The following is a 19,033-nucleotide window of genomic DNA, read 5'->3' as shown; positions in this document are numbered from 1 at the left end:
CGTGCTGACGGAGCCAGAGGCACACGGCCATCTGCTCTCCCAGCCCCATGTGTCTTTCTGAGGTCCAAGCTGTTCTCTTCCTCCATTTCTTTGGAGGACTGCCTGTCTGGTTTGTGGTCAGCAGTCTCTGCCCAGCACTGGAGCTCAGATAAGCTGCATTTCCCATCTTGAAGTTACTCAGAGCAAAGAAAGACCCGCGAAAAGATAGACATGACGGCCACAAGGTCCTCAGAGGAGGGCACGCTGACTTTGGGGTCAGTCATGGTTCTGCTCACCCTTGGTAGGGCTGGTGGTATTATCCATTCTCCCTCAGCCCCTCCGCTTGTATCTCGAGACTAAAGTAAGCTCTTCTGAAGATTCAACTGGGAGCTCTTTTGTTTTTTTGCTTTTCAGGGGGAAGATGAGTGTGTGTGTGCTCAGTCGTGTCTGACTCTTTGTAACCCTATAGACTGTAGCCGGCCAGGCTCCTCTGTTCATGGGATTCTCCAGGCAAGACTACTGGAGGGGATTGCCATTCCCTTCTCCAGGGGATCTTGCCGACCCAGGGATTGAACTTGGATCTCTTAGGTCTCATGCATTAGCAGGCAGATTCTTTACGGTCTGAGCCACCAGGAAAGTTCATCAGGGGAGGGGGTGGTTTATTTTCGGAGGCAGCTTCTGATGCCACCTTGTGACACACCCACACCCCTGTGCAGAGCGCATGGACACTGGGTCTGGGTCGTGTGGCTGCCAGCTCCAAGGCATGGTCAGTGGTCCTCTTCTAGGCTCCTCAGTGCGGTTTGTTTCCCTCTGGAGGGATGTGGGTAATGGGCTGCTCTGCTGCCCTGTGGCAGGGTCTTCCCCAGCCAGCTGTGTCCACGAGAAGGAGGTGCGGCATCAGTGATGTCCCTCTGTCCAGGGGCGTTGCCCTGGCCTGTAGCCAGGCTGGGCCAGAGTGACCACTGAGAGGCCAGGTAGGTACCTGTGGGGGGAGCAGGGGATGTGCAGTCTTTGTGGGAAGTAGATATGAGTTGGCGGAAAGCTGTGAGAGGGTAGAGGTGGTGGTGGGGAGGGGCAGGCAGAGAGGCAGGCTGTGCTGGTGGTTTCCTGACTCCACTCTGTGACCCAACTCATGGCAGGGTCTGGACTGAGTAAGCAGCCAGGGCCAAGAGTGCCTAGCTTCTCACGTCTCCATTCTTAACCTCCCGAGGGGGTGTTTGGGGCTTCTGTTTGTGTTGTGGTGACAGGGCGCACATACTTAGTACTGTATCCATTCCTGATGCACGGTTGAGCGGCAGTCTGTTTGCTACCATCCCTGAAGGGTGGTTTTGAAGAGGCAGAGGGCAGATGGCGTCCCTGAGCAGATGGAGGTCCCAGCCAGAAAGCAGGTGGCCTGGGGTCAAGATGCCTGGGAGGCGGCTTCTGCTCCCCCCGCAGCTGAGTGTTTGCTCGTCAGTCCAGAGGCCTGCCCTTAGCGTGCCCTGGCCTGACTGCAAGGTCTGCCTGGTTCCCACAGCCCTTGAGCCTCGGCTTCTCGGCTGGCTCCACTCCACTGGGCACAGGAGTGCAGCAGGCTGCCCTGTGGATGCCGCGGCTCTAGGGGCAGCACCGGGAGGGTGCTGGGAGGAGGGCACCGCTCACCCTGGAGGGTGCCCTCTCCTCCTTGTTAGAGCACTGCTGTGGGGAAGTGCTGGCTTACCAGGAGCGGGCGGTGATGGCAGTCCTCGGTGAGTTGGGTTGGCTGAGCCCATAGGTGCAGATCTCCAGGGGCCTGTGGTCAGTCGCAGGGCTGTGTGGTCCTTCCCTTGGCCCTTCCAGTCCCCGAGTTTTCAGGGACTCCCTGAGTCCCAATCTTCTGCATGGGAGTGTGAGTGGGGGATAGGGCGATAGCAGCTTGTGGTGGTTCTGGCATGGAGGCCCCAGACTGTCCAGGGGGCGGGCGGGGGGGTCTGCAGCCAAGGGCAGGGATGCTTTGCCTTCTGCGCCTCTCTCTGGGGGTCTTTAGCAAAACCCAGGCCTGAAGTCTGGGGATCTGAGGGCTGGAGGGATGGTGTTGGCCCTGCAGCTCTGTGAGCTCCGTGGCCTTTTCAGCGGTCCAGACCCTCGCTGTGGCGTGTGGACACAGGGCCGTCTTCGCAGGGTGATGGCTGTGCAGTAGGTGCGTGCACGTGGCTGGCCTGGGAGCCAGGAGGGAGTGATTCCAGGGGTGGGGCCAGTGTCCAGCCATGGTTTGTGCCTGTGAAGAGGCTGTGCCTCAGAAGGGTCCCCTGCCTTGAACAGGGTGGTCCTGCCCTGGGGGCTGGGCCGGGCTGAGCTGAGAGGTGCTGGGACTTCACCCCATGCCCTTGTCACCCGAAGGCCTTGTAGCAGGTGGTGTGGGCCCCTCTAGGCTTCCTGTGGTTCTGGGGAGGGATCCAAAAATGTAGACTTCTTTTTTTGCAGGTAGGTTGGTTGGTTTGATGGAGATAAATTTAACCTCATGTAACATTCAACATCTCAGCTGCCTGAGGTGTGTGGTTTAGTGGTTTTCAGTGTGCTCCCAGTGTGGTGGTCATCACTGTGCATTGGGACATTCCCATCACCCCCGCCCCCACCCCCACCAGCAGGCGTGCCCCTAGGCCCCAGCCTTCGACAGCCACTGGTCTGCTGTCTGTCTCTGGAATCGCAGGATGAGGCTTGTGATCAGCGTCAGTTCCTGCTGAGTGTGGTACCCGACTGTAGCCTGTACCGGTACTGAGAAGGTTGCCGTTGCCCCAGGCTGCTGCTGCTGCTGGTCCGAAGCACCCGGAGAGGTGGGCCGCAAGCCTTCAGTGGCATCCCTGGGACATGAATGGAACAGCTTAGAGCAGGTCTCCCAGCTCTTGTCATTGGCACACGTGATGGTGACACTTGTTTGGACCTAGGGGAAGGGGGCTGAGCCATCCTGGGCCTGATCGTGGCGCGGTGAGCTGCTCTATGTCACTGCACCAGACCTAAGCCAGGCCCTCAGGTGACCTTCCCCCACACCCCCAGCATAGGGTCGCATGTGATTGGGGTCAGCACGAGGTCTGCCCCCAGGTGCCAGTGAACCCTGGCCTGAGGCGGCCCTCCGCTCCCACCCAGGGGCACCCGGGAGCCTGTGAGGATAGCCTGGGGGTCCCTGTGCATCCTCAGCCCCCACAGCGGTGGTCAGTGCCACCCTCTTGCATCTGCCCTCCTCCGTGCCACCCCCGGCCTGCCTGCCGCCTGCCTTCCCTGCTGGTGCCCGTGGGCTCAGGGCTGCCCTCCCGAGGAGGTGGTGCTGTCCTTACAGTTCAAGAGAGAAGCTGCCAACTGCTGGCCAAGGACTTCCCCCACCTGGATCCTGGCCACCTTTGTTTTAAAATTTTTATTGAGATTAAATTGACAAATGTTAACTTTAGTTTTAGGTGTAAATGCTAATGACTTGATATATATATATTTTGCAAAATGATTTTTTTCTTGTGATGTTTTAAGCACTAAGCAACTTCAAGTATGCAGTACAGTATGGTGTATTTAGTGTGATACATCAGAGGATGGGATGAATGGATGGTATCACTGATGCAATGGTCATAAACTTGGGCAAGCTTTCAGAAATGGTTAGGGACAGGGAGTCCTGGCGTGCTGCAGTCCATGGGGTCACAAAGAGTTGGAGGTGACTGAGCGACTGAACAACAGCAGCGTGATATGTCACAATGCAGTGTTACATTGCCCTGGGCTTTCTGGGGTTGCTCCTGTCCCCTTTGGAGCACTTGCCCAAGTCCAGCCACCTTGGAATCCAGGCCTTTCAGCCCCAGACCAGGCCCTGCCTCTGAGCAGAAGAGAGCACAAAACACTGCAGACCCAGGCCTGGAGGTACATACCTCGCCAGCTCCTCCGAGCCCTCATCTGCCCCACAGTCCTTCCAGAGAGCTTTGCTCTCCTTGAAAATCACCACAGACAGCACGCTTTAACTGTCCCACAGCTCCTTAGCATCAGGGCATCAGATCAGATGCAAGTCCAGCACCACTGAGCCTTGAGAATGTGCTGAGCAACTGCTGGACAGTAAAGCCATGGGGCTGGGTTGGGAGAGGTGTGGAGGGGGCGCCTGGTAGTAGACACAGGGCTTCCTTTGGGGCCGTGAGAAAGTTCTGGAGCTGGGTAGAGGTGGTGATGGCACATGACCATCACCATTGTGAATGAAGTGAATGCCACTGAGTCGTACTCTTTACAGTGGTTGAACTGGTAAGTATGTGTTAACCTATATTTTGCATGAGTTGGCGTTAATCACTCAGTCATGTCTGAGTGCAACCCCATGGGCTGTAACCCATCAGGCATCTGTCCGTGGAGTTCTCCATGCAAGAATACTGGAATGGTTTCCCATGCCCTCTTCCAGGGGATCTTCCCAACCCAGAGATTGACCTGGTTGGCTACGTTGTAGGCAGATGACCAGTGAACAACAGGGAAGCCCTGTATTTTACCACATTAAAAAAGCTTCAAAAAATAAAAATAAAAAAGCTTCGGTGAGGGATGGATGGGGAGTTTGGGATTAACAAATGCAAACTATTACATGTCTGTATAACTGACTCACTGTTATATAGCAGAAACTAATGCAACATTGTAAATCGACTATATGCCAATAAAATTTAAAAACCGCAACAAAACAGCCACACAAGGGGAGGTGACCACATGAGAACACCAGAGGGAGCCTTGCAAGGGTGCACTTTAGTCTCTGAATCTGTTATTATTAGTGATAATTCTTTACTGTATTTGTGCTTTTCATCTTTAAGCCTCAAGTCTGATCTTTATCCTTTCTTTGAGTCATTTAAGTCACATAGTCAATATTGGGTTGGCCAGAAAGTTAAACCAGAATGAACTTGACTGACCAACCCATGCACCACAGAGCAAGTGAGACTAGCTCCCTGACCAGGAGCTGAGCCTGTGCCCTGGGCAGTGGAAGTGTGGAGTCCTAACCACTGGGCTGCCAGGGAATTCCTCCCGTGTTTTGTTGATGCCATCTTCTGAGGTCTTTACATTTGTCGTTCCCATTTTCTTTTTTCCTCCCATTTTTGCCCAATTCCCGCCCCCCCCCCCCGGGGGGGGGGGCTAGGGGGTTGTGTTAAAATATTTTAACGTTCTATTTTTTACTCTGTTGCCTTGGAAATCATAACGCAATTTCTTTTTAAATTTTCTTCGCTGCACATGGGCTCAGTTGTGGCACTCAAGTTTAGTTGCAGGCAGAATATTAACCACTGGACCATCAGATAACTCCTGCTGTGTACTTTTTTATATTCTGTGGTTCCCTGCAGATATTTCAAACCAAGTTGTATTGCATGTGATGTCTGCAGTGCCTGCTGGTTTTCATGCAGGTGCCTCGCACTGTGTGCCTGGTGAGTTTGTCAGCCCTGGCACCTTGTGGCCTGTGAAGTACTTTTTCCTTGGGGGGTGGGGGGGCGGGCGGGGATTTGTTTGCGTATCAGCATGTGATTTCAATTTATTAGGGAAGCATCTTTTCTTCTCTGCTGAATATCCAGGGTTTTTTTTGTTTTTTGTTTTTTGTTTTTTTCCTGTTTTTTCTTTATTTCTTTTTACCAGTACCTGTATTTGGGAAAAGGATAACCCAGCGGGATATCTTTTTAGGGCCCCAGGTTTATGGGACAGTCACCTTTGGGTATATCACCTTTTACTGGCCCTTTGAACTGTGAGCCTGTAAGGAAAAAGAATTTCAGCTCAAGTTTGCTCATTTTGGCAAATACCTCAGAACCCAGGTGGTTTAGGTGCTGTGACATCTGAGTTATCACCTTCACTTGGTTATCTGGTCTGAAGATTCCGAATCCACTTGCTGTTAGAGGGTGGGAAGGGTCTTATCCAGCATTCTTAATTGTCATAAATGAGGGTGTAGATCAGAAACGCACTTAAAACAGGCAGAGCCATGGAGCGTGGTTGGGCCCAGAGGCCTGAGGAGGGGCTGGGTTTATTTGGAGGAAAGAGTCCTCCCAGGAAATACCAGAGATAAATGGGCAAAATCTGGGTCAACCTGAGGAAGAATGCTAACCTGGGAAGTGGGTGACCCTCCTCTAGCAGTGAGTGAGGGTGCAGGCTCTCATCTGCTGGCGAAACTCAGGAAAGCAACTTTGGCAATATTCTTAAAAAGCCAGAAATTACACTTAAGAAACCCCCAAGGGAATGACGATGTTAGTGCATAGATTTTTAGCTACAAATACTCAGGGCAAGGTTTTTTGCAAATTAGTTGTGAAAGTGGAAAAGGTAAGTAAGTGAAAAATCATACCTTTCCTGGGATTAGATCAAGTACCTGTCTTCTCTGCCTCTCTGGCCCTGCTTGGGGGAGCTGCTGCCATCTCTGTGTGTGTTTTAAGTTTCCTCTGATCATGTCAGTGTGAAACTGAATATATTCTTATGAGAAATCTCTCCAAATGTGCTGTCCCCCCTCCCCACTGGGGTGCAAGTCACCCCTCTGGTGTGACGACTGTCCCTGGTCACTTAGTGGTCCTCTCTGGTACCCGATGGACTGTCCTAGTGCTGCGGCACTCCTGTTCACAATGACCCTTATTTGACTGAATAGTGGCCTCAGTGCCCAAGAGGAGTTAATGTACCAAAGACCTCAAGTGCTTCCTTTAAGTGAAAAAATAGTTAATAAGGAAAGAAAGAAACGTGTTGAGGTTGCTGAGCTACACAGTAAGAACGAATCCTGTATCTGAAATTGTGAAGAAGGAAAAACCAATTCATGCTGTCAAGCAATGTATATCGGGGACCCATGGGAAGGCATGGGCAGTTTAGGTGCAGCAATTGGGAGTCCTTTCCTGAAGTTTCTGCGGTGACCGTGATTGATTTCATGAGAAAAAAATTTTAAAGGAAGATGCTCTGAGTTCTGTCTGCTGTGTGGGATGGGGGCAGGGCGCGCTGCAGGCGCCACTTCCTCCGACCAGGTCCAGAGTCTGGCAAAGGCACCTTTGACCCCAAGCTTCCCGGTTGCTCAAAGTGCCCAGCGCATTCTGGAGGCGCAGTTCTGCTCCACCCCGGCAGGGGCTCCCGTCCCTAATTCCCCGCAAGCTCTCCGGGTCGGTACTAACTGGGTGCAGGTGAGGTGTCCAAAGGCGGCAGCGTGGAAGACGGTCCGGGCGGCGCCCGCTGGGGCCCGTGACGCCCCGTCCCGACCGGCGGAAGCCCCAGCCGAAACCTCCAAGTAGCCACGCTCAAGGGCATGGTGAGTCGGGGCTTATCACGTGGGAGCGGAGACCCCGTCCAGACTTCTCGCCTCCCTTTGGGAGGGGCGTCCCACCCCCACTTCACACCACCACCCCACCCTCGTCAGGCCCGGGCTGGCTCACCTAGAAGAGAACACAGGCACACACTGGGACTCTGCCGACTTTACTCAAACACAGGAGCCCTCCGCGACCACTCTCCCAATTTGGCCACTGCTGGGGGCCAGTGCCGAGATCACGTGGTTCAGAAACTTGACCAGTGAGGCGTGCATGTTGGGGCTGAAGTCTCCGGGGTAGTGCCGGGCGAGGGTCACCAGGAGGCAGTGGCACAGCAGCTGCAGGCAGACGAGTGGTTCCCGCGCGGTGCATCACCCCTTGCCTGGTGGGAGCCCCCTCCCCCGGCGACGGGCGTCGGCCCCGCCCGCGAGCTCACCTTGAAAAAGACCGGGTCCACGCGCAGCTTGTGCGTGTGCAGCTCGCGCAGGGCCGACAGGGTGTGCGGCAGGTCGTCCAGGTGGTTCACGGCCAGGCTCAGCGCCTCGGCCACCTTCTGGCCGTGGGCTCTGACCTGGGCGGAGCCAGGACTCAAGTTTAGGTGGAGGAAGTAGGTCTTGGAGGAAGGGAAGGCCACGAAGATCCTGCGGGGGGAACTGCGAGTGAGGCGCGTCCTGATGGTGGGGCCTGGGGAGGAAAGGCTTCGGGACAGGACGGCGGGGGACGCATCCCCCGAGTGCGCTGAAGACAGGAGAGCCCGGAGGCGCCGGGGCCCGTGCGCACCTCTCCAGGGCCTCCGTCGTGTAGATGCCGACGTTGGTCCCGAGCTTCCGCCACAACGCGAGCACTGCAGCGCGGTCCGCCGGCGCCAGCACCATCGTGGAGACCCGCCCGCCGCGCGCTCGGCGTCTCGGTGAAGCCCGGGCTGCGCCTGCGCCTCTCGACCTGCTATCCCCTTGGCCTCCGGAGGGCGCCGGGCCTCTGGTCGCAGAATCTGGCCGGGAGGGGTCTAGGAGCTCTCCACGGAGCGTCAGCTCTGACCTGGGGCCTTCCCAATCTCCCTGGACCCTGAAAGTCCTATTTTTTGAAACTAATGTTTAGTATGTGTCAATATTAAGTGGCCCTGCATTTTAGCATGGAGTTTGTCATTGAACGTCAGTCTGTTTTCTCATTTATGGTATATAAGGAAGATAACAGTTTGTTCTTCCCAAGGTTGTTCCTGGTTCATTGCAGATGCCCTTTTCAGGACAATGAGCATTCACTGAGTAGCTAGGATAGATCCTAAAAATGATAACCAATACCTATAAAGCACTCATTCTGTGCCAGGCATCACTATGCATCCTTTTTAAAAATGCATTGAAATTCACATAAAATTTACTATCTTAGCCATTTAAGGTATACAATTCAGTGTCTTTAACTATATTCACACTATGTGTTACCATCACCACTAATTCCAGAACTTTCTCATCATCCCAAATAGAAATCTAGTTGGTGCTAATGGTTAAGAATCCACCTGCCAATGCAGGAGACTTAAGAGACATGAGTGTTGAGAACACAAGGGTTTGATCACTAGGTCAGGATGATCCTCTGAAGGAGGGCATGGCAACCCACTCCAGTATTCTTGCCAGGAGAGTCCCATGGACAGAGGAACCTGGAGGGCTGTGGTTCATAGGATCACAAACAGTTGGACACAACTGAAGTGACCTAGCACAGTACAGGATAGATCCCCCAAGTAATAGCTCATACCCATGTAGCACTCATTCTGTGCCAGGCATCACTATACCTCCTTTAAAAAAAATGCATTGAAATTTGCATAACAAAATTTACTGTCTCAGCCATTCTCAGGTGTACAATCTGGTGACTTTAATCATAGTCACTGTGTGACCATCACCACTGTCTAATCCAGAACTTTTTCATCATCCCAAACAGAAATGCTGTCCCCTTCAGCGGTCAAGTCCATGACCTCTGCCCTCCAGCCCCTGGACATCACCAGTCTGCTCTTGGCTTCTGTGAATTTGCCTGTTCTGGGCATTTCATTTGAATAGAATCATGCAGTACATGGTCTTTTGGGTTTGCAGCATGTATTTGCACTTCATTGCTTGTTATGGCTGGATAACACTTCATTGTCTGTTTAGATCACATTTTGTCTGTCCTCTCATACTCTTGATGGACATTTGGGTTGTTTCCACTTTTAGTCCAGGCTCTCATTTTGCCTAATAATAGAGTAAGGAAGACTGCCTCTTACTGAGAGCTCATATGCTAAAAGCAGGGCACATTGAGGCAGGAAACCTGCCATCCATTTTTTGATGATGACTCTTGGGCCCAGGGAAGGAAGAACACTGCTCCCAGCTAAAAGCTTGGGGCTGGACCACTGCCAGGACTGGACACCTCAAGGCGCAGGTGCTAGAGGCATTCTCCACAGGAAGAAAGCACCTCTAAGTTTAGGCTCCCTGGCCCTGGCTCTCCTCTCCACAGCAGCGCGGGGGGCGGGGGGGAGAGGGGAATGTCAGTGGGCCTCAGGGCAGTGCAGTGGATCCTGAGTTGAGCCCCCCACATCAGGCCTTCAGACCCTCAGTGGCCCAGTGGGTGTCCTGGGGGGGTGTACCAGGTGACAGAGGTGCCTCCAGGACCTGGCCTGGTTCTACAATGGCACTACGCTCCCCTAGTTTCCTCTATACACTTGGTGGGGAGAGAGGGACCCAGAGGGCCTCTGTGTTCTCCCCACCACCCAGCTCTGGGAGCAGCCAGTGAGAGCTCCAAGTCCTGGCTAGAGGTCTGCCAACAAATTGATTATTTGAGCAACTCCGTGATGAATATGCAAGGCTCTGGAATGAATTCAGGGAAGGGCGACTGTACTCAGAAATCACTCCAGGTTGAGGGTGAGGGCTGCCCAGAGAATCCCAGGCAGTGGCGTGGGACAGGCTCCACCCACACCCCTCTGTCCTGTTTTTCCCTTCTCTCTCTCTACCTGAGACTCCTTAGTCCCGGGCAATGAGAACCACCCCCGCCGGTTCGCCGACACAGAGACTGGAGGCTACAGACACTGCAGCCCACTCAGACTTTATTCAAAGATCAGGAGGTGAGAGTGCGCGGAGCGCAAGGGGGCTCCAGGCCAGGGTGGGGGTCGCCAAGGCTCCAGCTTAACGGTATTTGGAGGTCAGCACGGTGCTCACGTTGGCCAAGAACTTGTCCAGGGAGGCGTGGACCGCGGGGGTGAAATCATTGGGGAGGTGGGTGGCCAGGGTCACCAGCAGGGTGTGGCTCAGAAGCTGCCGAGAGAGGAGACGTCAGGGGGGCGGGGGCTGGGTGGGGGCGCCGCGGCATTCTCTGCCCCGCTGGCCCAGATCTGTCCCGGCCCGGCCCGCGAGCTCACCTTGAAGTTGACCGGGTCCACACGCAGCTTGTGAGCGTGCAGGTCACTCAGATCAGACAGGGTACCGGGCAGATCGTCCAGGTGGCCCACCGCTTTGGTCAGCGCGTTGGCCACCTTCTCGCCGTGGGCCTTGACCTGGGCGGAGCCGTGGCTCAGGTCGAAGTGGGGGAAATAGGTCTTGGTGGTGGGGAAGCTCAGGAACATCCTGGGTGAAGAGGCAGGAGAACCGGGCTTAGGCCGGGAGGCCCGGGACAAGGACGCGCCCGGCGTGCGGCCCGATCCCCGCGGGGCAGGTGCGGTGCTCACCTCTCCAGGGCCTCTGCGCCATAAGCTGCAGCGTTGCCGCCAACTTTGCCCCAGGCGGCCTTGACATTGGTCTTGTCGGTGGCAGACAGCACCATGGTGGGTTCTCTCTGAGTCTGGGTCGGGACCAGAAGAGTGCGGGACGGCGAGTGCGCGAGCCTTTATGCGCCCGGCGCCAGGGGCACGCCCGCCCGCGCTGCGCTCATTGGCTGGCGCAGGGCGGCCGGACCTGGACCAAAGGGGGCGCGCGGCGCTCGACCTGCGCCCTGCCAGGCGGTGGGTGCTTCCCTCACCCATCCACGGAGACCTGGAGACTCTGACCGGGGGTTCTTGCTTCCACCGTCTGCTTCCCGCCCGCTGCGTCCACCTTCCCGGGAAGTGGTAGCCTCGCGCCAGGTGGCGGGGGCGGGATTGTGGAGCTGGGTGGTTGCCCGCTCCTGCATCCTCAAAGAGTCTGCCAGCTCCAGGCTGCGCTGTCTTGAGAACGGAATGGAGTAAGTCAGCTCGTGCTACCCACACCGGACCTAGGCTTGGCACACTCTCGGCATTTTAAACTTGGGCAGTATCAGTGAATGACTGGGCGATTGAGTGCGCCTAGTCCATGCCAGAGGGAGCTGAACATAACACACTTGACTCATCATTCACATGTAATCAGCTAATTCCTCCCCACCCCCAGTCCCGTCCAACTCTCCTGTTCCTCTTTAACCTTGGTGCGTCCAGATTCCTTTCTTTCCGCAGAGAGTTTTTGAGTGCAACTGAATGGCAGTCTTGGAAGGAACAGATACTGAGAGTGGGTTACAGAATTTGCAAGGAGCTCCGGGTTCAAGTCTCTTCTCCCTGGGTGCTGGTTACTGCAGCCCTGGCCCTTTTAAGGCAAGACTTGAGGAACGTTTCTCAGTCGATGTCTTACATTCATAATATAGGAAGACCTCCAGCATAGATATAAGGAAAAGACAAATGACTTATGAGAACAATTGACAAAGGATTCTACCGGAAAATTAACAGGAATATGGAAATAAGTGAGACGGAACTGAATGAATTAGCCAGAAAACAGGTAGAGGAGACACATATCAGTGAGAAGAGCAAGTTGAAGGAAAAAATGTTTAAGGTAGAATGATATTTTTTTGGGGGGGGGGGAAGTACAGTTATAGACATAACTGCATCCCCTCAGCACAGAATAGGAGCCAGTGGGCTCAGTCCCAGACTTGGAACCTCGGCTGTTTCTGCGGGGGTTGGGGAGACAGGATGGAGGGATTCTCTTACTCTTTTGAATAACATAAAAAAGGTGCACGTGGTGAAAACACTGTTATTGTTATTTAGTCGCTCAGTCATGTCCAAGTCTTTTGCGACCCCATGGACTGTAGCCCGCCAGGGCCCTCTGTCCATGGGATTTTCCTGCAAGAATACTGGAGTGGGTTGCCATTTACTCCTCCAGGGGATCTTCTCCACCCACGGATGGAACCTGCGTCTCCTGCTTTGCAGGCAGAATTTTTTTTTTTTAACCCACTGAGCTGCTGGGGAAGTCCCTTGTGAAAACGTAGGTGGATTTTAATTTTTTATTTATTTTTTACATTTAAATAAAAGTGAAGGGGGCTGCGGGACAGTGGAAGAGTGCATGGTGAGAGGGGAAGTAACTCCGCAGCTGTTAGAGGTCCTTGCCCAGAAAGAACGTGATCATCAGTGGCCCTGTCACCCTCCTCACCTTTTATCCAGTGCAGAGTTGCCCTGAAGATGGGGGCTGGGCTGGAGGCGCTGACTGGGGGTCCCTAAGGGCTACAGGGTGGGTGGGGTGTTCGAGGTTCCAGTGTGGAGTCCAGGGGCCTTTCTGAAGGTTGCTCACAGGACCAAGGCAGAACTGCCAGGAGACCCCAGGAGCCTGGATGGGGGGAGGGGGCTTAGAGGCCGGGGAACGCAGGGCTGGGTGCACGGTGAGCTTCGCAGACTGGCGACAAGGGAGCGAGGAGCCTGCTGAAGGCTGCAGTGAGCTCGAGGTCCCTCTTCTCCCTGACTGCCCCTCCCCCACAACGCCACAGAGTGTTCCCGTGACCCAGGACAGGGTGCCTGGGGCTTGATCCCTGTTCCAACCCCCCCTTGTCTCTGATAGGGAGGTGGGATCTCCTGGAGGTTGTCCTGCCCCTACTTTTGCACCAGGAAAAGCCTATTTGTGTGGTTTGTTTTTTGTTTTCATCTAACTATGTTTAAGGGGGATCAGAAAAATTTCAAAACAGGGTGGCCATTTCAGCACTCCCAACCTCAGAGAGAACCCTTGGAAGTCTTCCCAGGACGGGAACTTGGTTCAGCAGATTCTGGAACCCTCAGCCTTAGCTCCCCACCCTCCTCCACCCTCCCACTCCTAGAGACTGAGAATCACGCCCACCCCCGCCGGTTCTCAGACACAGAGACCGGAGGCTACAGACACTGCAGCCCACTCAGACTTTATTCAAAGATCAGGAGGTGAGAGTGCGCGGAGCGCAAGGGGGCTCCAGGCCAGGGTGGGGGTCGCCAAGGCTCCAGCTTAACGGTATTTGGAGGTCAGCACGGTGCTCACGTTGGCCAAGAACTTGTCCAGGGAGGCGTGGACCGCGGGGGTGAAATCATCGGGGAGGTGGGTGGCCAGGGTCACCAGCAGGGTGTGGCTCAGAAGCTGCCGGGAGAGGAGACGTCAGGGGGGCGGGGGCTGGGTGGGGGCGCCGCGGCATTCTCTGCCCCGCTGGCCCAGATCTGTCCCGGCCCGGCCCGCGAGCTCACCTTGAAGTTGACCGGGTCCACACGCAGCTTGTGAGCGTGCAGGTCACTCAGATCAGACAGGGTACCGGGCAGATCGTCCAGGTGGCCCACCGCTTTGGTCAGCGCGTTGGCCACCTTCTCGCCGTGGGCCTTGACCTGGGCGGAGCCGTGGCTCAGGTCGAAGTGGGGGAAATAGGTCTTGGTGGTGGGGAAGCTCAGGAACATCCTGGGTGAAGAGGCAGGAGAACCGGGCTTAGGCCGGGAGGCCCGGGACAAGGACGCGCCCGGCGTGCGGCCCGATCCCCGCGGGGCAGGTGCGGTGCTCACCTCTCCAGGGCCTCTGCGCCATAAGCTGCAGCGTTGCCGCCAACTTTGCCCCAGGCGGCCTTGACATTGGTCTTGTCGGTGGCAGACAGCACCATGGTGGATTCTCTCTGAGTCTGGGTCGGGACCAGAAGAGTGCGGGGCGGCGAGTGCGCGAGCCTTTATGCGCCCGGCGCCAGGGGCACGCCCGCCCGCGCTGCGCTCATTGGCTGGCGCAGGGGAGGTGCCAGCCTGGAAAGGTGGATCTGGAGAGGGTGTGGGGTGTCGTGGTCCCAGGGAGGCCCGTGCCCTGTCCCGCTTTGGCTGCAATCCAGCTATTTATGGTACCTTCTACCCTGGTGCTGTGGGTCGAACAGCTCACACACTTTTCTGAGCCACCCAACCCCCCTGGAACCGAGTTTGTACTGCGTTGGGGCAGCATCGAGGTTTCCATTTGCCAGTCTGGGAGAGGAGCACAATCTTTTTCGAAGTGAAGCAAGCTGCTTTTGCACTAAAGGGCATGGACCGAGGGGGTTCTGCCCAGTCTGGGTGAGGGGTTAGTGTCCAGCATCCTCCTTCGAACTTGGTCACTGACTCTCCAGCCCTGCACATACTGTCATCCAGGGAACCATCCTCATTCAGAGTTTGGAGAGCTTGGAGGATTGGGCTCTTGTCTTTGCAAAGGCTCTGGACTGATTGCTAGGATCCGTGCCCTAGTGCTGCAGAGGAGAGATTGACAGTGTGTGTGTGCATGTGTGTAAGATGGGGCGCTATGGCCCAGGGACCACGGAGACTGAGCCAGAGTGCTGGAACTTGGGTGGGGGTTGGGTACACTTGAGCCTGCCAGGCAACCTTAGGCCTTCCTTAGGATTATTATTTCAAATATCACTTCAAAGACCCAGCGAAGTTGGGGATTTTTCGGTTGGGTTAGATTGCTTAGGCTCAGATTGCTTAGGGATATGCCTAGTGTCACACAGTGTGTCTATGTGGACTAGGAATGTGTCCACCTACCCCACTCCCTGCCCCAGGAGATTCAGAGGAAGGGACTAATTTGGACGAGGGCCAGGCAGCCTCAGGCTGGGCACTGGAGTTGGAGGACGAAATGGGGGAGGAACAGAGGTGAGGGTCCAGGGAGCCCTGGGCCACCAAGTCTGTTTGACCTCAGGCCAGAAACTTGGCCGCAGGTCTCTGGTGCCCACTACCTGTGTTAGAGGGGAAGACTGACACTTGCAGTTCCTGAGGGAGGTAGCGATGGAGATGAATGAGAGTGAATGAGGACGTGCTTAGCAAACGGTCTGGCAGCCGCGATGCTGAAAGCGAGCACGCTATGGGCCCACCACATGCTGCTGCCCCAGGAGAGCAACTGTTTCAGGGTGCCAGGCGCGTTCTAGACCCAGGACTGTCAGCCCGGGAAATGTCCTCATTCAGGCTGTGCTGAATGCCAGAGGCCCCGCTCCTGGGCCCCCAGTTCCACTGTCAGCAAAGATTCCGGGTCGTGCCCTACAGTTCCGGGAGTCTCCCCTCAGTACCCGGAGCTTCTCAGCCCAGCGACTTTGAGGTCAGTCCCTCTGCTCCCTAAAGACCACACGTGCGCAGGTTCCAGCCTACTGAGGCCTGTTTATTGAATTTCGCAGACCTAGACCCGCGGGGCACGGAACTCAGCGATACTTCTCTGTCAGCACCACAGCCATGCCCGTCAGGAACTTATCCCACGACGCCTGCATCTCCACCGTGAACTCGTCCTGCAGGTGGGAGGCCAGCACCACCTGGAAACACTGGATCACCAACTGCCGGAGAAGAGGCCGGTGAGAAGGGCCCTGTCCTCGCTAGTGCCCACCCCCCCCCCCACCCCCCCACCCCCCGCCCCACGCCTCGGCTGCGCCGAGAGCCCTGCTGCGCCCCGGTGGCTCACTGGGAAGTTGGTGGGGTCCACGCGCAGCACTTGTGCGTGCAGGTCGGCGAGCGGGCTCAGGACTGCGCGCAGGTTGTCCACGTACTGCACGGCCACACCCACTGCCTGGAGCATGCGTTGACCGTGGTTCAGCAGCTGCACCTCGTCTGGGTGGTCACCCAGGTGTCTGAAGTAAACCTTGGTGCTAGGGTACACAGTGAAGAGCCTGCGGGAGCAGGGATGTGGGGAGGACGGTCCCTCCAGCGTCTGCACTGCCCAGACCCTGGGAAAACCCGCTCAGACTCGCCCTCCACCCCGGACTCAGGCACAGCACCCTGGTCTCCTCCTCCCAGCAATTCTGGAGACCCCGCCCAACCCACCTGCGCAGCAGCTCCGCCCCGAAGAGCGCCTCTTGGCCGGCGATCAGGTCCCAGACTTGTGCTATGTGGGCGCGCTCTTGGGCGCTGAGCATGGCGCTGGCGTGGTGTGCTCTAGGGGCCGCGCCCGCCGCCCCGGCCTCCTTATAGCGGCCTCCCCTGGCGCCCCGCCCGCCCTTATCTTCAGGAGCGCGGCTGGAACCTGGCGACCCAGGTCGCCAACCGAGGTCCTCGTCACCGCGGAGAAACTAAATCACGCCGTGTTGTGGGTGCCTTTGCTGCAGACTTTAAAGGGGTCTGCAATTATTCCCCTGAAGGCAAAGTTACTGCTCCGCCAGACAGAGCGATGGAGGGACAGGGAGAAAGCGCATGGGGCAGGGAGCCCCCTTAATCCGAGGGGCCAGAAGGTTTCAGGGGTCCTTGCAGCGGTGAGCTGGGATGACAGGCTCTGAGGGAAGTACTCTGAGTCCGTGGGACGGAGGTCCCAGTGCAGGTCTGACCCGAGAACGCGGCGTGGGCGGTCCCGGGCTGCCCTGCTCCCTCCGGTCGCGACTCTGTGTTCTGCAGGTCAAGGACCGGTTCAAAGCGCCCCTTGGAGTTACTCCAGGCCGGGGGTGACACCGTGGTGGGGTGCGTTCCTGCGAAGTCCCCATTCTCTCCCGTCACTCTCCCCTCTTTCCCCCAATACTGAGAACGCACGACCAGGCTCCTTCCATCATCATCCATTTATTGGGGGTCCCTATGGAACACTAATAGGGTGCAGGGGAAGAGGAGGGCTCGAAGCCTGTTCTAGGGGTCCTGCGGCGGCCTCAGCGGTACTTCTCCATCAGGACGCCGGACACGATGGACAGGAACTTGTCCCAGGCGGCGTGCGCGTCGGCCGTGAAGTCGGCGGGGAAGTGCGAGGACAACGTAACCAGTAGACAGTGGGGCAGGAACTGGGGCGGAAGGGAGGGCGGTCAGCCAAGACTGCCTGGACGAAGCTCCGCCTCCGGGACCGCGCCCCGCCCAAAACCCCGCCTACCTATATACCGCCCCGCCCCGAACCCCTGGCCCCGAGACCTCGCTCCGCCCCGGGATCCCGCCCTGGGACCCCGGCCCAGGAAGTAGCCCCGCCCACCAAGACCTCACCCCGCCCCCGGGGCCCCAGCCTACCTTGAAGTTGACCCGGTCCACGCGCAGCACGTAGGTGTGCAGCTCGCTCAGCTTGGACAGCGCGCTCGCCACGTTATCAATGCTCTTGACCGCGTCGCCACGGCGGCCACCACCTTGGAGCCGTGCGCGCGCAGCTGGTTTCGACTCTTGATTGTTGGTGGTATTAATAATGTATGTAGGGACACCTGGTTTTATTACCTGGGGTGGACGAGCATTTTCCCACATGACAATTAGAATCTGTTTATTCCTTTTCAGTGTTCAAATGGATTCAGGGTGTATTTTTGTAACTTTTTTTTTTTTTTTGGACACACATACGATCAATCTCCAGACACACATGCACTGTCCTCACACACTCAGGGTCTTCTTTCTACATTTTTTTAAACACATGTTTTCTGCATATATTTCAAACAATGTTCTATTATAAATTTTAAGAATTTGTATTCAACTTATATGTAAATATATAAAATGTCGATGGTACTATCTTATGTGGTTCTGTAAGAGACATTCACAAAGTCTACTGTGTGGGTATCCCCTACATAGACGAACCTCTTCTGTTTTACCCTCATGATTTATAGTTACAGAAATTTGGCAATGCTGATTTCTGCCGCTTTTATGTCAAGATAAGTCAAAATTTCCTTCCTGTTCCTTTTTTTGATCACTATTGAAGTTCTAAATAATCTGTAGTGTTACATTGGCCACCAGGGCCATTACTTCTGAAACTGAAGATCTCCTAGGCACCTTCACACAGAGGTGAAAGATCTGAGATGACACTGTGGTCCTCTGGAGTTCAGTTGTATCTCAGAAAAACCATGTGTGTCCTCACTGCTTCCCATGGAGAGTGAGGTGAGCTCAAGAGCATACTGATGTCTTGATTTAAAATAGGCATGAAATCTCACCTAGAAAAACTAGGACAACTTTTAAAAATGTAATGGTCATTTATTGCATGAATTGGAGTAATTCCATCTGGTGATGAGAGAATTGTTAACTCTCACATAAGGAATTCATCCAGTTTTACTATCATGTAATTTTTTTCTGTCATTGGAAAGTACTGACAACGATTTGTAACTAATCTTCCTTAAAAACTGTATTTGGGGGTAACAGATCAAGCTTGTAATTTAAAATCTACACCAACAAAAAAAAATTTTTTTTTTTAAATTGCAAATTATATGCATTATTTGTAACAGCAGCCTTGGAAAAAGCACAGCTTAAAAAGCGAAAGCTCCCTTCTGTCCGCCTCACCCGTACAGGTGACCTTTCTTTTGCATTTCCTGGGAGTGAGCTACCTACCAGTGGAGAGACAACCGCGCGCCGGTGGACAGCGCATGCGCAGGCCGCTCCCCGCCAACTCCAGGGGCCCCGCCAGCGTCGTGTCCTCAGATGCTCCCTAACAGCCAGGATTCCTGTTCCTACCAACAACACAGAGGAAGAACACAGACTCCTGGGTCGCCACTCACCCTTGTGTATCTCTTTGTTTAGCTGACTTCCCTGAAATGCCACCAATGTATTGATGCTTTTCTCTTCCTTCTTAGTCCCTCGGTCCAGCAAGAGTGTGCCCAGCACAGCTGGCCCCGAGGGTGAACTTGAACCAACTGCCTGGGAAGCTCGCTCTGAAGCCTAGACTTCAGCCCCAAGCTTAGCCACCTGAGCCTCCCCGTGGGCGCCGTTTGCAGCCAGGTGCAGTGGCAGTCACTGTGAGGAGGTCAAGTTCAGCAGAAACCATTTCCTTTTGGGC

The 19,033-nt window shown here is 55.3% G+C and overlaps 4 protein-coding genes across 4 annotated transcripts; all 4 read right to left on the bottom strand.

The window, feature by feature from the left end:
• Positions 1-7,333: 7,333 nt before the first annotated feature.
• On the bottom strand, positions 7,334-8,100 carry LOC136158414 (hemoglobin subunit theta-1-like). Its single transcript, XM_065920209.1, has 3 exons — positions 7,956-8,100; positions 7,612-7,816; positions 7,334-7,513 (listed from the first exon to the last, which is right to left on the bottom strand). Exons 1-3 carry the CDS (start codon positions 8,048-8,050, stop codon positions 7,349-7,351), a joined length of 465 nt encoding a protein of 154 aa, XP_065776281.1. The 5' UTR covers positions 8,051-8,100; the 3' UTR covers positions 7,334-7,348.
• A 2,123-nt stretch (positions 8,101-10,223) lies between these two features.
• On the bottom strand, positions 10,224-10,968 carry LOC136158412 (hemoglobin subunit alpha). The gene is made up of 3 exons (XM_065920208.1): positions 10,852-10,968; positions 10,546-10,750; positions 10,224-10,441 (listed from the first exon to the last, which is right to left on the bottom strand). Exons 1-3 carry the CDS (start codon positions 10,944-10,946, stop codon positions 10,313-10,315), a joined length of 429 nt encoding a protein of 142 aa, XP_065776280.1. The 5' UTR covers positions 10,947-10,968; the 3' UTR covers positions 10,224-10,312.
• A 2,306-nt stretch (positions 10,969-13,274) lies between these two features.
• Positions 13,275-14,018, bottom strand: LOC136158411 (hemoglobin subunit alpha-like). The gene is made up of 3 exons (XM_065920207.1): positions 13,903-14,018; positions 13,597-13,801; positions 13,275-13,492 (listed from the first exon to the last, which is right to left on the bottom strand). The coding sequence occupies exons 1-3, from the start codon at positions 13,995-13,997 to the stop codon at positions 13,364-13,366; spliced, it is 429 nt and encodes a 142-aa protein (XP_065776279.1). The 5' UTR covers positions 13,998-14,018; the 3' UTR covers positions 13,275-13,363.
• A 1,518-nt stretch (positions 14,019-15,536) lies between these two features.
• HBM (hemoglobin subunit mu) lies at positions 15,537-16,610 on the bottom strand. Its single transcript, XM_065920210.1, has 3 exons — positions 16,150-16,610; positions 15,791-15,995; positions 15,537-15,665 (listed from the first exon to the last, which is right to left on the bottom strand). The coding sequence occupies exons 1-3, from the start codon at positions 16,239-16,241 to the stop codon at positions 15,537-15,539; spliced, it is 426 nt and encodes a 141-aa protein (XP_065776282.1). The 5' UTR covers positions 16,242-16,610.
• Between the last annotated feature and the right edge of the window lie 2,423 nt (positions 16,611-19,033).

The sequence above is a fragment of the Muntiacus reevesi genome, chromosome 2 (genome assembly GCF_963930625.1).
Source record: "Muntiacus reevesi chromosome 2, mMunRee1.1, whole genome shotgun sequence".
Taxonomy (NCBI): domain Eukaryota; kingdom Metazoa; phylum Chordata; class Mammalia; order Artiodactyla; family Cervidae; genus Muntiacus; species Muntiacus reevesi.
Note: the sequence above shows the minus strand (reverse complement) of the source record. Positions and strands in the feature narration are given on the sequence as shown.

Coding starts and splice junctions, on each gene's coding strand:
- LOC136158414 (XM_065920209.1), bottom strand. CDS start 8,050: ATGGTGCTGGCGCCGGCGGACCGCGCTGCAGTGCTCGCGTTGTGGCGG. Junction 7,817..7,955: donor ACGACGGAGGCCCTGGAGAG/GTGCGCACGGGC, acceptor TTCCCCCCGCAG/GATCTTCGTGGCCTTCCCTT. Junction 7,514..7,611: donor TGGACCCGGTCTTTTTCAAG/GTGAGCTCGCGG, acceptor GTCTGCCTGCAG/CTGCTGTGCCACTGCCTCCT.
- LOC136158411 (XM_065920207.1), bottom strand. CDS start 13,997: ATGGTGCTGTCTGCCACCGACAAGACCAATGTCAAGGCCGCCTGGGGC. Junction 13,802..13,902: donor GGCGCAGAGGCCCTGGAGAG/GTGAGCACCGCA, acceptor CTCTTCACCCAG/GATGTTCCTGAGCTTCCCCA. Junction 13,493..13,596: donor TGGACCCGGTCAACTTCAAG/GTGAGCTCGCGG, acceptor CTCTCCCGGCAG/CTTCTGAGCCACACCCTGCT.
- LOC136158412 (XM_065920208.1), bottom strand. CDS start 10,946: ATGGTGCTGTCTGCCACCGACAAGACCAATGTCAAGGCCGCCTGGGGC. Junction 10,751..10,851: donor GGCGCAGAGGCCCTGGAGAG/GTGAGCACCGCA, acceptor CTCTTCACCCAG/GATGTTCCTGAGCTTCCCCA. Junction 10,442..10,545: donor TGGACCCGGTCAACTTCAAG/GTGAGCTCGCGG, acceptor CTCTCTCGGCAG/CTTCTGAGCCACACCCTGCT.
- HBM (XM_065920210.1), bottom strand. CDS start 16,241: ATGCTCAGCGCCCAAGAGCGCGCCCACATAGCACAAGTCTGGGACCTG. Junction 15,996..16,149: donor GGGGCGGAGCTGCTGCGCAG/GTGGGTTGGGCG, acceptor CTGCTCCCGCAG/GCTCTTCACTGTGTACCCTA. Junction 15,666..15,790: donor TGGACCCCACCAACTTCCCA/GTGAGCCACCGG, acceptor CTTCTCCGGCAG/TTGGTGATCCAGTGTTTCCA.